The following is a 13,790-nucleotide window of genomic DNA, read 5'->3' on the forward strand; positions in this document are numbered from 1 at the left end:
ACGCCAAGGGACAGTCCACTGCAGGAGCGGAGGGGAGTGCCGTTTGCAGGCAGAGTGGAAGATCAGGTAAGTAAAAGTGATTCTACCATCCCCTAAAAAAGACAGTTCAAGTGTATGTAAACTTCATCAAGCAGAAAACACCTCCCCCTATGTTATGGAGAGTTGTGGTGACAATGCTGTTCCTCTTAGATACAGAAAGGTTGTCACCCCAGGACAGGGAGTGTGTTCCTGGCAGGATCACCAGGGGATAATAAAGAAGAATAAACTAGAAAAAAAAAAAAAAAGTATGAAAAAAGTAAAAAATTTAGCCACATCTAAGGAAAGGTAAGCTGCAATGCATTGTTTTTGTTCTAGATGCACTTTAATCCTTGCAGTGCGAAAGATTAGCTTTAACGTTGTAAAATTAAGTTTAAGACAAAAGAAACACAATTAACAGGAAAATCCAGCATATTTAATATGAAAAAAATAAAACATGGTAACATAACCGATTAAGGGGAATGTGTAACACTGTATAGTAACCCTCAATGGAATATTTAAGAGACACTAAAAAGTAAAAGTAGACCCTTATATAACAAAACCCAACTTTTCACATCCCAATACAAGATGCAAAGCTTGCAGCGGGAATTCTGATTTTACAAAATTATCAGACATATAGAAATAGTTATCTGTATGGCTCAATCACTGTGTTAAATATAATTTGACATAAGTTAAATAGATACATAGGAGACCTCTGATAGACGCCGACATTCTCTGCCTCCTGTTCTGTCCAGTTCTGGGGCAGGGAAGCAGCTTTGCCATTAAAGATGACACAGGTAAGCAGCCCTTGAGTTAGAGAATGGCAGCTTCTGTCTTTGGCTTTGCATTAGTATCTTGCTTCATGTCAGACATCAACATAGTTTTTTTTGTCAGATAAAACATTTAAAACAATTTTAATACCATCTAGTATTCATTTAGAACTTGCCACCTATAATTGGTATAATCTTAGTTGACTATCAAAATATGAGACAAACCCAAAGTAGAGATGGAACCCAGACTACTGCCAAATTCAAAGTTAAACTCCAGGAATTCGATTTTTCCCATACTCTTGGCTCAATGAAAGTATGCATGTCTGATATCAAGAAGGCCACTGGTTGCTGCAAATATCTGTAGTAGCCCATGCTACATACAGCGGCGAGAGCCATGATATTCCAGGTTCCGTGAGAGCAGCTTCCCATTGCACAGAGTATCACTCACTCAGCCACCATTCATGGAATACCTTGTATTTTGTCATACATACAAGAAAATCTGAACAAGGTGGAGTGGTGAGGTGGTGACAGCCTTGTCCAATCAGATAATGCCTCATACTCATTGAAAAATTTACAAGGCATTCTATGAATGGCAGAGTTATCAAGTGAGGGCCCCCTTATGGTGTGTGGCAGAGAGGAAGCTGCTTACACAGAACTTGGAAGATTGTTGCTCTTACTGTATGTAGTGCCGGCTACAACAGTTATTTGCACCGCATTTATCACCAGCAGCCCTTGAGACATCACATATGCATACTTACAGTAAGTCAGGCTGGCCCAATGTAAGTATGCAAAAAATATGATTTCCAGAGTTCAGCTGTAATGTGGTAAACTGTAAAAGGGCAAATGTACATTGATTGCTGCAAGATTCTGGTCCATTTAGCAAGAAAAAAAAGTCATAGCTCCTGAATTATGCAATATCAAACAGGCTACAGACTGTATTTATTTCATACAATTTCAATCAAATGATATAAAGTTGGAATTGTAGATAGTAGAGGCTCTTCTATGTTGCCTGTTTAGAAACACCTGGACACAGTCACTGGAAACCATTCACCCAAAACAAGTCTAATCAGGTATACAGAAACCTTTACCTTTTCCGTCGTGGATATTACATTTTCCCTTTTATAAGGGATCTTTTAATATTTACAGATGAATGGCTATAAATTCCCATACACATTAAAAATAATTCCTTTACTACAGCATTAATGCCATAACATAAAATGGACAAATCAATTTAGTTGTACGTCCATAATGGACCTTTGAGTGCAACTGTAATTATCAATGTGTGATATTTCATGTGCTTAAAGAACTGCCTGTGTTTGCCCATAGCATCTAAATGGAATACTGCTCTTCTGACATAAAAAAATGAATGCTGAATTTGTCTGTCGCTTTATAGCAGTCCATTTCAGACAATTTGAAGCCCAGTCTTGAGCCGTGAACATTTTCAGTGACTCCACCGACCATCATGCACATCTGTATCTTCTAAGTGTTTAAGGCAAGGGTGCCCAACCTCTTGAAGAGCGAGGGCCACTTGAGTGACTTGGTAACCGCGGGCCACAATGAGCGGAGCAGGGGAATGGCATGTCCGTGTCCACTCTGCATTTGCAGAGCGGACACAGACACAGCCCACAATACTTTTTGGCAGATCGTATTGGAGGTAGAACAGGAGTCGGTTTATGTCTGCCACTACTTAGAGGTGAATGGAAGGTCCAATTGGTCGGACTGTCGGACTGACTGTGTGAAAGGTGTCCAAGGCTGCTCTCACACTGATGAGCTGCGGTTTACTCGCACCATGTGTGCAATGCAGTGTACCTTTGGCTTTCCTGCAGTTTTCAATAGACTTCTATTATATTCTGCAGGTTTGGTGCACTTTCAGAAAGCTCACCAAACTCACAGGTAATAATAAAAGTCTATGGCTCAGTGCATGTAACCTGCAGGTAAACTGCTCTGCACCTGCGGATCAGTTTGAAGCAGCCCAGTACCCACTGCAGAAAAGATATGCCCATATATACACTGTGATTTTAGTAATACACTGACCTTTAATAACAGTATTCCCTTTCTTTTTTATCCCAGAGCAGGTGGTCGTGGGCCACATCAGAGGGTCACTGGTTGGGCACCCCCGGTTTAAGGTAAGGTATTTTGATAATTTAAAGTAGTTGTACACCCTGTACAACCACTTTTACTTACAGGTAAGCCTATATTAAGGCTTACCTGTAGGTGCTGGAAATATCTCCTAAACCTCCACGGTTTAGGAGATATTTACAATAAAGTCATGCGCCGATGTCTATGGCGCATGCACACTTTAGAAAGGGCCGTTTCTAAAGGGGGTCATGCGGTGACTGCCAGCTCCCATGCGCGGGAGTGACGTCATGCAACTCTGGCAAGTCACAGAGACAGAGTACGCGGCACTGGAAGGAAGGGGAGTGAAGATGGACGCTCACTGCTAGTGGGGACAGCGGTGACAATGCAGGCTTTGGTGTCAGGTGACACATAATGGGCTACTATGCATCGCATTATGCTTTACCTTTGCAGGGAAATAAACAGGAAGTAAAACCCATCAGGGTTTACTTTCTCTTTAAATCACATTTTATATTATTTCATGCTCATTCATTCAAGACAGGCTTAAAGTGTTTTTTCACCTTCTTTAAAGAAGTGGAAACCCATTCAAAAGGATAGTGACCATAATGGGAGAGGCGTTTTTCGTGAGAAAACGATTAACGTTGGTCCCACCAATTTCGAGTCTTTATTGGTCTGGACCAGCAGAGCACACACTGTAACAATCCGTGTTTAGGTCTAAATGAGACAGAACCCCTAAATGTAACTTTCGGGCACTTTTTACTGAAAATGGAACACTCATGTCCACCTGTGTTGTACCAGCGGAAGCAAATTATTTTTTTTTGCTTAGGACAAGCTTATCTGATGTTAATATTTCTTTGCATAAGATTGCTGTACATCACATAGATGTGACAAATTCCAGTTTCCCGAGTTCCTTTTTTTTAAAGTCAGTGGGAAGGCTTGCCCTCCCCGCTTCCTTTTCCCCTCCCTAAGTACGCATCATTATGCTAATAGCCAGGCTGCAGTGTAATTTTGTGAACAAGTGGAAGTACCTTAACGTTTTCATGCGGCTCACACACTTTTTGGCAGCAAATGTGGTGCAGCTGGAAAGATAGGAATTGCAGCACATATATGCCATTTTTCTATGAAACAGAATTGGCTATCTAAACTACACCTCCAACAATCACTGTGTAAGGTGGGTAATATTGCATGGTCCGAGGTGATACTGAAATGGGGAGCAGTGGGATGTTCAGACACAATGGGGTTGTTTTACTAAAACTGGATAGTGCAAAATCTTGCACTCTCCAGTTTTAGTAAATCAATCTTATGTGTCAAGGTATTGCAGTGTGGTCCACTGGGGCCATTAATGCTGCTTAGGTGACAATGCTCCATAAATATTCATGGGCCAGATTACAGTGTTGTCACCCATTCACAGGAAGGGAAACCATAACTGATACTGGTAGTTTCACAAGTCATTGCCTCTGATGTGGACAGCATTACAGTTTTTTTTTTTATTTCACTCCGAGTTACACTTAATTAACTATTTAATAACAAGATGAAGAAGAGTGGTTAAATTACTTTGGTCCTAGATCTATCCAGCATGTTACCCCCTGATTGTTCTGGGTACAAGTAGACCAATATTTTTCTAATACTGCTTCAGTTAATGTTGTTTACATATTCAAAGTATTACAATGATACATGGAAGGTCAATGAAAGTATAAAAAATTAACAAAATATAGAAAAAAATACTTATATCTGTTATAGATACAAAAAAAGAAGTATCAGAAATAGGAACGGCCTGGAATTATATTGAAGAACAGAACTGCTGACAAGCAAATCCAAGTGCTTTGAGTCATATTTTAAAAGAACATCCAGGTAGAAGCAAGATGTTTAGAGGAGTCTTGCTTTGCCTGCTACAAATACTGCTTATGCAAAGTGCCATAATCATCAGCAATCTTCTTTTACTGATCTGAGCATTATAAACTAAAATATGATTAGTTGACAGTATGATAAACAAGTCTGCATATATTCCTGCAGAAAGGTCAACCACCAGAGGACATATAGGCTTCGTATTAAACATTGTCCATCTCGGACAAGAGTTTGTGGAATTTTCTTATAACAGTGGTCTGACACATCACCAAACATCTTTCCGTTACCCTTTAATGGGTTCAAAAGTTTGCTTCAGAGAATGTGTTCAGATGATTTTGGCCACAGCAGATACCTGAAGGAAAGATTCCATTACTTTGAAATACGCCCAGCGTTATTTCCAAAGGTTGTTCAGGACTATCTTAGAGCAGATGCTTTATGAAGTCTTCTGTAGCATCTGCCACAGCTTAACTGTCTTCATCATCATCACTGATGAGGTCTCTTCTCTCTGGGTTGGTCTCCCGCTCTCTTATGAAATCTGCACGTATGGCCTCGAGTTCAGACAACTCTAGACGCACTTTCTCCAAATGGTATGTGCGGCGGTTGCGGATCTGGCGTAAAGGAAATGGATTCATGTCGACAAATGCAATGTTGCCAAGTTTTCTGCAATTCATAAGAAACATTCCAGTCATAATGCAATATTATTTTTAAAACTAGAATTGTCTGAAAAAAAAACACAAGTGTCTTCGTTACAAAAAATAAAAAAAATGAATGTCCCGATTCCATGTACAAGAAGCCGAGTTGTTGTGAACATAATTATTAAGATAGCACTATATGGGGAACTTTTTTCCCCATTTTGTATAGAGTAAAGAAGGGTTATAACCCCTGTAAATTAAGGGGATTTCTTTGGGACCCCAAAGCCACCAAAATTAGTGTCCCCTCTATTACTTTTCTGAAGACAACTCAAAATGTGAAATTTTCTTTTACTTCCAATGATAATGGTAAACAGGACAAATAGAGAGGGGGAATCTCCTTAAATGGAGGTACAGACAGCAATAAAAACAGACAAGCATTCAAATCCTTCTCCCCTCTATCCAAAAAAAAAAAAAAAAAAAGTTTTCGTTATAGTTATACTTTAAGTAGCATAACAATTTCTGAAATTGCAGAATGCTATGAAGTCATAAGACTGGCTTATAATATAGATGAGGAAATAATAAACTAAAGAGATAATTAACAAATCTATCCAACTTCTGCTGCCAGTTAAAAAATATGAAGGGAAGAAAATAAGCTTAAAAATGTAAAATAGTGACTTTTGTGCATTGTATCCATATTTATCTTACTTGTACATTTGTATATGGTTTATTTATTATACATATACTCTTATAATGGTCCTGGCTGTCATTTGTAACATTCAAGGAGCTGCATTTTCTTCACATTGATTGCTGCAGTATTATGTCTGCCACTGAATCCTAACTAGCAGGTATGTTCATTAAAGGATATAAAATGAATGATTGCTTCAACATTTTTTAGGGTACTTCTATTTCTCATGAGCAAACAATCTGCTATGATTCATATACTTTCAAGCAGCAGGAAACATACCTTGAATCAAGAATGGTCCGGCTAAAATATCTAAGATACTTAAATATCGAAGTAGAGTCTTGAAGTTTTAAAATTTCCTCCTCTTTGTATTTAAACAGCCCCAGGGCAAAGCGAAAGATCACCTAAAATATGGACAAGAAATTGAATAGGTTATCAGAAAAGGATTTCACTGGAGTGAATATGATAGCTAAAAAATACCCGATTAAAAAACAAGCATTAAAAAGCAACTCCACACATTGTAGGTAAAATGAGACATAATATCTTGTATGTCCTTTTCATTTTTTTAGTGAAAGTCATCACTTCATATTCATATACTTCTACAGAGAATCCATTACAACGCATTATGGTTGTCAAAGAGGCAATGACCCAATGAATGATTAAAGTGCAAGTCCACCCTAAAACTAAAATCCCTAAATCTGCAGACTTGCACATTCTAACACCAACCTATCTAGCCCTATAAAGAAGAAATCAGTATACATACCTTTTCTGAAGGCGATCCGACCCGAACTCCAGAAGCGGAAGCTCTGCAGAGGACCTGTCCGACAATGGCTGTGAAATGAATGGGAAGTGACATCACCCATAGAGTTATCATGGGGAATCTGTTGTTGGATTTGTCCTCTGCACCCGCCTCCACAGCGAAGCCGTAGCTGACAGCTCAGCGTGGGATCAGGGCTGATCGCCTGCAGAAAAGGTATGTATACATATTTCTTTTCTTCACTGGGTTAGATAGGTTAGCGTTAGATAGTGAAAGTCTGTAGATGCAGGGATTTTATTTTTAGGGTGGACTTCTAATTTGTTAACATGATAGCATCACACAGTTGCTGTGATTTGTCGGCTGCACATCCATGATGCAAATCTCCCACCATTCTGTGACGGTGGAGGCCACTGGAGTACAGTGGCCCCATTGTCATGTTCAAGAAACCAGTGGTGAAATGATTTGAGCTTTGTGACATGGTGCATTATCCTGCTGGAGCCAACAGAAGATAGGTACACTGTAGTCATAAAGAGATGGACGTGGTCAGCAACAATACTCAGGTAGGCTGTGGCGTTTAAATGACACTCAATTGGTACTAAGGGGGCAAAAGTACGCCATGAAAATATCCCCCACACCATTACACCACCACTAGCTTGAACCATTGATACAAGGCAGGATAGATCCATGCTTTCATATTGTTTATGCCCAATTTTAACCCTAGCATTTAAATGCTGCAGCTGAAATCAAGACTCATCAGACCAGGCAACATTTTTCCAGTTTTCTAATGTCCAATTTTGGTGAGCCTGTACAAATTGTAGCCTCTGTGTTCTGTTCTTGGCTGACAGTAGTGGCACCTGGTGTGGTCTTCTGCTGCTGTACCCCATCTGCTGCAAGCTTCGATGTGTTGTGCATTCAGAGATGGTATTCTGCATACCTTGGTTTTAACAAGTGGTTATTTGAGTTACTGTTGCCTTTCTATCATCTCAAACCATTCTGCCCATTCTCCTCTGACCTCTCTTATCAACAAGGCATTTTTGTTCACACCACTGCCGCTCACTGGATATTTTCTCTTCTTCAGACCATTCTCTGTAAACCCTAGAGATGATTATGCGTGAAAATCCCAGTAGATCAACAGTTTTTGAAATACTCAGACCAGCCTGTCTGACATCAACAACCATGCCACGTGCAAAGTCACTTAAATCCCCTTTCTTCGCCATTCTGATGCTCTGTTTGAACTTCAGCAAGTCATCGTAACCACATCTAGATGCCTAATTGTATTGAGTTGCTGCTATGTGATTGGCCGATTAACAATTTGTGTTACCAAGAAATTGAACAGGTGTACCTAATAAAGTGGTCCATAAGTGTATATCTATCATAGCAAAGGCTGTTTTCTTACCTTTGACCCTTCATACAGGAAAGAATCCCAAATTCTGAAGAAGATGTCACTGACCACACTATCCACAAACACCACCAGGAACCAATTAAATGTAATCAGAGTGTAATCCACACTGTGCTGCTCAAAATGAGCGCAGAGACGGGGCAGCTTTTCACTCATGAGATCCTTGAAAACCCTCTGATCCACCTGCAGATAAAAATGAGCTTATTAAAGAAAAAAAGTCTTACATTTGAATAGGCGCACTTGTGAACGGGCCCGACATGGATTACATACAAGAACCCAAACAGGGCATCCAGGGCCCATCACAATTAGCTGCGAGAGCCAGCAGCCTCCCATTATTTTCATTGTCGGGAGCTCCTGCTGGAGTTCTCGCATGTAATCAGTATTTGGCCTATTCATAAGTGTGAATGTGGCCTAAATGAAAGCTGAAAGAAGGTGAATATTTAGTGCCTATGCATAACTGCATAACCACTAAAATGTTGCCTTGAGTGTGAGGAACAAGAATCAACATAGAACATCATCTGACCCAATACAAACTTTATATACGGAGGGCCATGGAACACCCCTTATGTTTATGTGCTTATATGAGACATTAGCATCAAGAAATTGTGCTAGTCCTTGTTATTCATATACACTTTATACCAGTATAGTATGTCCAGCCAAAACATTTTCTTTTAGTTTTGAACAAAGTGAAGAATTAGGACCCCTTTTGTGTTACTGCTGTTTGGGGCAGAGAGATTTCCCCCTCAATTAGGGCTTTGTTTAAAAGGATAGGTTCAGCTTTGTACAAATAAAAAAAATAATAATAATAATGAATACACATCTTTTTGCAGGTACGAAAATGTACATTTATCATTTTTTTTGTATTAGGAGCCTGTAAAGCATTCCACCAGTGATCAGCAGCATATCGCTGGTGCCATGCAGGTCTCCTGCACACTGTTATACCCCGTACACGCGATCAGAATTTTCAACAACAAATGTTGGATGTGAGCTTTTTGGATGAAAGTCCGACCGTGTGTATGCTCCATCAAACATTTGTTGTTAGACTTTCCGCCAACAAATGTTTGAAAGCAGGTTCTCAAAATTTCCACCAACAAAACGTTGTTGTCGGAATTTCTGATCATGTGTACACAAGTCCGACGTACAAAAGTTCACGCAGGCTCGGAATCAAGCAGAAGGAGCCGCACTGGCTATTGAACTTGTTTTCTTGGCTCGTTGTACCTGTTGTATGTCAGCGCGTTCCCACGTTCATAATTGTTGGCCAACATTTGTGTGACCGTGTGTATGCAAGACAATTTAGATTCAACAACCTTCAAACAAAATTCCAAGTTTTTCTTGTCAGAAAGTCTGATCATGTGTATGGGGCATAATTGTATCTGCTTACCCGTACATTCCGCACGGTTAAGCCGATACTCGCTGACAGGAAGACTCATTGAACTACCACAGAGCTCCACAGCACCATGGTAGTTCATTGAGCACTACAAGCCAACAGCCGCTAAGGTTGTCTGGACTTTTAGTTCATTCACACACAGAGCTCTGTGAATGAATGACCCGGCTGTGTGGGTGGAGCCCCGCACGGCTGCCTGCTTTCAAAAAACTGACAGCTAGTATGGGGAACGTCTCCCTGTACTGCTGACACAGGGAGGAGGGGTGGGCAGCCGGCGGCCGCTGCAGCACTGGGGACATGCTACATCTTCCACCCTAAAATCAGGTGGAACCTGTTCCCAGAGGAGAACTTATCCTTTAACAGTCTTTGGATTTGTTATCATGGCATCAGTTTGATATGCTTTTGAGATCATTCTTAATTCATTAATGGGTGCGTTTGACCTGCTTTAAATGGGTTTTGCACACCTGAATAATTCAACAGAAATGCAAAGCCTCGGTGTGAACGATGACATTGCATCTGTATAAATTCAGGGCAGAATTCATCATTTCCCATATGTATGCACTTTCTGCTAATTACATCACCTTTTTCTTTTTAGAGTTAAATAATAAACATGTTTGTAGAACAGAAACCCATACCTGGGATCCCAGAAGTGTTTTGGTGTAATAATCTCGTGGCATGAACACCTCTACAATAGTAACCAGGCACCAAAATGCATCTTCCTGGTCAAGATAAAGGAGTGCAATGGCGGCCAACCTAGAACAAAGGGCAAATTATGTTATACACAAGACCCAGTAAACTGATAAAATGACAACAGTTAAAGAGAAACCGTAACAATTGGACTTTGTTCTTAATTGAAGGTTTACTTATAAACAATTTAATTATCTTTATTAAAAAAAAAAAAAAAAGAGGGAATATAAAAAAAAATACAGGGAATGCTGCTGCTGAACTCATTCCGAAAATGCTAGTTCTTGTTCTGTCTCTGGCTTCCATACTTTCACAGAAACAAACCTAGAGTGGTTATGCAGCAAGTCAAGTCAGAGGAAAATGAAAACTCCTGAGAAGACCGTTACTTATACAGGTCGAAACGCGTAGGAAATTTATGTGAAACTCTACATACATTTTTTGTTTCTATACAAAAAATGAGTTCATATATGTGGTTTTCCCATGTTGACGAGTTATGTTTTTTATGTTAAGACCAGAATTGCTTTTTAGGAATCCTATGCATTCATGCTTTATACCCCTGTTTGATACTTTGATAAAAATAAATAATTACTATTTTTAAAGAAACTATTGTTATTTCCCTTAAATGCCATCTTGCTGCTAAAAAAACCCTTGAGGGATTTTCTATTCAAAAAAATTCCTGATCCTGGTTCTGGGTCAGTGACTCAGAAGGGAACAAACCCAAGGGGTTAATATGACAACCAGAAAACTAGCATTTTTAAGCGAAGGTCAGCTCTTTGCTTAAACTGTGGGATATTGTTATTTGTTACTCTAATGCACACTCCAGAGCTGGGAGGCAGCGTGTGTTATAGGTATGAAGCCAGACAGCTGACAAGGCAAAAACTGTCTGATCTCAAAGGCCTCTCACCTGTAATATTAAGCTTCAAGCAATGGAATTAAAGCCAATCAAGGGAGCATTCAATCATTCATAGAGTAAGCCTGCATTAGTAAAAGAATTTAAGGCCCGGTTCACACCTATGTGAATTGGATGCCGCTTACACCACATCCAATTCGCATGACATTTTAAAATACGTTCATCTGAATGAGGCTAGTTCACATATGTGTGTTGCATTCGCACTCCGCATTGCCCAAAAAAAGTGTGCGTTTGCATTGCGATGCGAATGGCAAGCACATGATCTTCTACGGGAACGCATCTGATTCGCAGATGCATTCCGCTGTGAACAGGATAAAATCCTGATGCAATCCTGACCTGATCAAAAACAGATGTAAAATACCGAACAACTGATTTTTCTCATCACAGGGAAACTGGAGCTTCAATTTGCACCGCACATTTATGAACCGGGCCTTAATGTTTTAAATAAATACATTTGTGATAGGTTATCTTTAAGCAATCAGATAATGAAGTCAAGAATAGTGGAATAATAGAAATGAGAAGAACTCTGATCCTACCAGATAAGGGGGAGTGCATTTTGGGGATGCGGCTAGGCTTGGCACCATGTTGCATCCTAAATATGGGTGTGACATTTAACATGGTATATATTTTTTTTGTCCTGGCTATAGTAAAAAAATAAAATAAAATAAAAATATGCACAAAACCACTACATATTCCCCTAATGTGTCAGTATTAAGAAATGGCTAAGCTTGTAATGTAAATGGAATGCAGCCCCTTTGAAGGACCTGCATATACTTGCAGAGCAGTTCATTTAGCAAACTGACAGCAATGACTGACTAGAAGCAAGACATTAAAGGATCGGCCTCTAACAAAAAATTAAACAATGATATAAATAAAGCAATTTTACCCAAAGCAACAAAATTATTTCCTTTTTTAGATAAATGTGGGAATAGGGTGGAATTTGGTTGTCATGGACAGGGATACAAACAACATGAGCTTGGAAGCCACAATTATTATTATGTATACTTGACAACTTCAATTGTCAGCCTGTTTCTACTGGATCGGCGAATGCCGTCCGACATTTGGCCTGTGTGTACAGACATCTCTACCCTGAAATTTTTGGACAGCTCACACCTACTGCCATGCAATTTGAAGAATTAACACCTACAAAGCCTTTAACACCCAGGTTTAGGATTATGTAACTAGAACAGGATGAACCGACAACTTCCACACCTCCCATCCTGTTCTTAGGACTTGTGTACACTATGTGTGGTGACTTATGTTCTTCTTCACTGGATAAACACAGGTCATGGCTTGCGCACATAGAAAACTATTTTTCCCCATGAGCCTTGTCAACACCACAAAGCTGGTGTGATGTGAAGTGTAGTGTAGTGTAGTGCTGCAAAATGCAGTATATCAACACTGGATAGCACCACATGCCACCCTACAGCAGCACAACGCACATACTGTAGTTGCTGTGCAGCGACATGAAGTGTCACCATCAGGTTGATTTACTAAAACTGAAGTGTGCAAAATTTGGTGCAGCTCTGCATAGAAACCAATCAGCTTTCAGTTTTTTTTTCTTTTGTCAAAGGCCCCTTTCACACGGGACAGATCAGTAATGATCCGCTCGCTCAGCGGGGATGGCTCCATTGTCCCCGCTGAGCCGGCAGCGGACAGGGCGGTCCGGGCCCTGTCAGCTCTCCATTCTCCTCTATGGGGGATCGGATGAGCACGGACCGTCTGTCCGTGTTCATCCGATCTACTCTGCAGACGGATAGAAAAATAGGATTTTCCTCCGTCTGCAGAATCGGACAATTGCGGAGGCGGACAATAGCGGGTGTCTGCGAATGTTCATCCGCAGACATCCGCTATCCCATAGGGATGCATGTATGTCCGTATTTCATTCGCAAATGGATGGATGAAATACGGACATACTGTCCGCATGTGTGAAAGGGGCCAAAGGCTAATTGAACAAGCTGAAGTTAGAAGCAGGTTGGCTACCATGCACAGCTGCACCAGATTTTGCGCACTCTAGTTTTATAAATAAACTTTTTTTATATTGTGAAAGATAATGTTACGCCGAGTAAATTGATACCCAACATTTCACTCTTCAAAATTGCGCCTGCTCATGGAATGGCGTCAAACTTTTACCCTTAAAAATCTCCATAGGCGACTTTAAAAAATCCTACGTTTTGAGTTACAGAGGTCTAGGACTAGAATTATTGCTCTCACTCTAATGATCGCGGCGATACCTCACATGTATGGGTTTACGGTTTTCATATGCAGGAACTACTCACGTATGTGTTCGCTTCTGCGCATGAGCTTGTCAGGAAGGGGCGCTTTAAAAAAAAACATTTTTTTTTACTTATTTATTTTTACACCCAATTTGGGTCACTTTTATTCCTATTACAAGGAATGTAAACATCCCTTGTAATAGAAAAAAGCATGACAGGTCCTCTTAAATATGAGATCTGGGGTCAAAAAGACCTCAGATCTCATATTTGGACTTAAAAGCAAAAAAAAATTTATATTATTTATATATATATATATATATATATATATATATATATATATATATATATATATTTCGTCATTTGAAAAAATTACAACAGAAAAATGGCCCTTTAAGATGTATGGGCGGAAGTGACGCTTTG

General features: G+C 39.9%; 1 protein-coding gene across 1 annotated transcript in view; it reads right to left on the reverse strand.

Moving 5' to 3' along the window:
* Positions 1 to 429: 429 nt before the first annotated feature.
* Positions 430 to 13,790, reverse strand: part of TBC1D2B (TBC1 domain family member 2B) — a 118,394-nt gene continuing 105,033 nt past the window's right edge. Inside the window, exons 10-13 of the mRNA XM_077472686.1 lie at positions 10,196 to 10,313; positions 8,174 to 8,359; positions 6,303 to 6,424; positions 430 to 5,366 (exon numbers count right to left, since the gene is read on the reverse strand). Of these exons, the coding sequence (XP_077328812.1) occupies positions 5,171 to 5,366; positions 6,303 to 6,424; positions 8,174 to 8,359; positions 10,196 to 10,313 (622 nt within the window). The 3' untranslated portion in view covers positions 430 to 5,170. The remainder of the gene's footprint in view (positions 5,367 to 6,302; positions 6,425 to 8,173; positions 8,360 to 10,195; positions 10,314 to 13,790) is intronic.

This window comes from Lithobates pipiens, unplaced genomic scaffold, assembly GCF_037356315.1.
Source record: "Lithobates pipiens isolate NorthernLeopardFrog02 unplaced genomic scaffold, aLitPip1_a1.2 Scaffold_8, whole genome shotgun sequence".
In the NCBI taxonomy this organism is placed as follows: domain Eukaryota; kingdom Metazoa; phylum Chordata; class Amphibia; order Anura; family Ranidae; genus Lithobates; species Lithobates pipiens.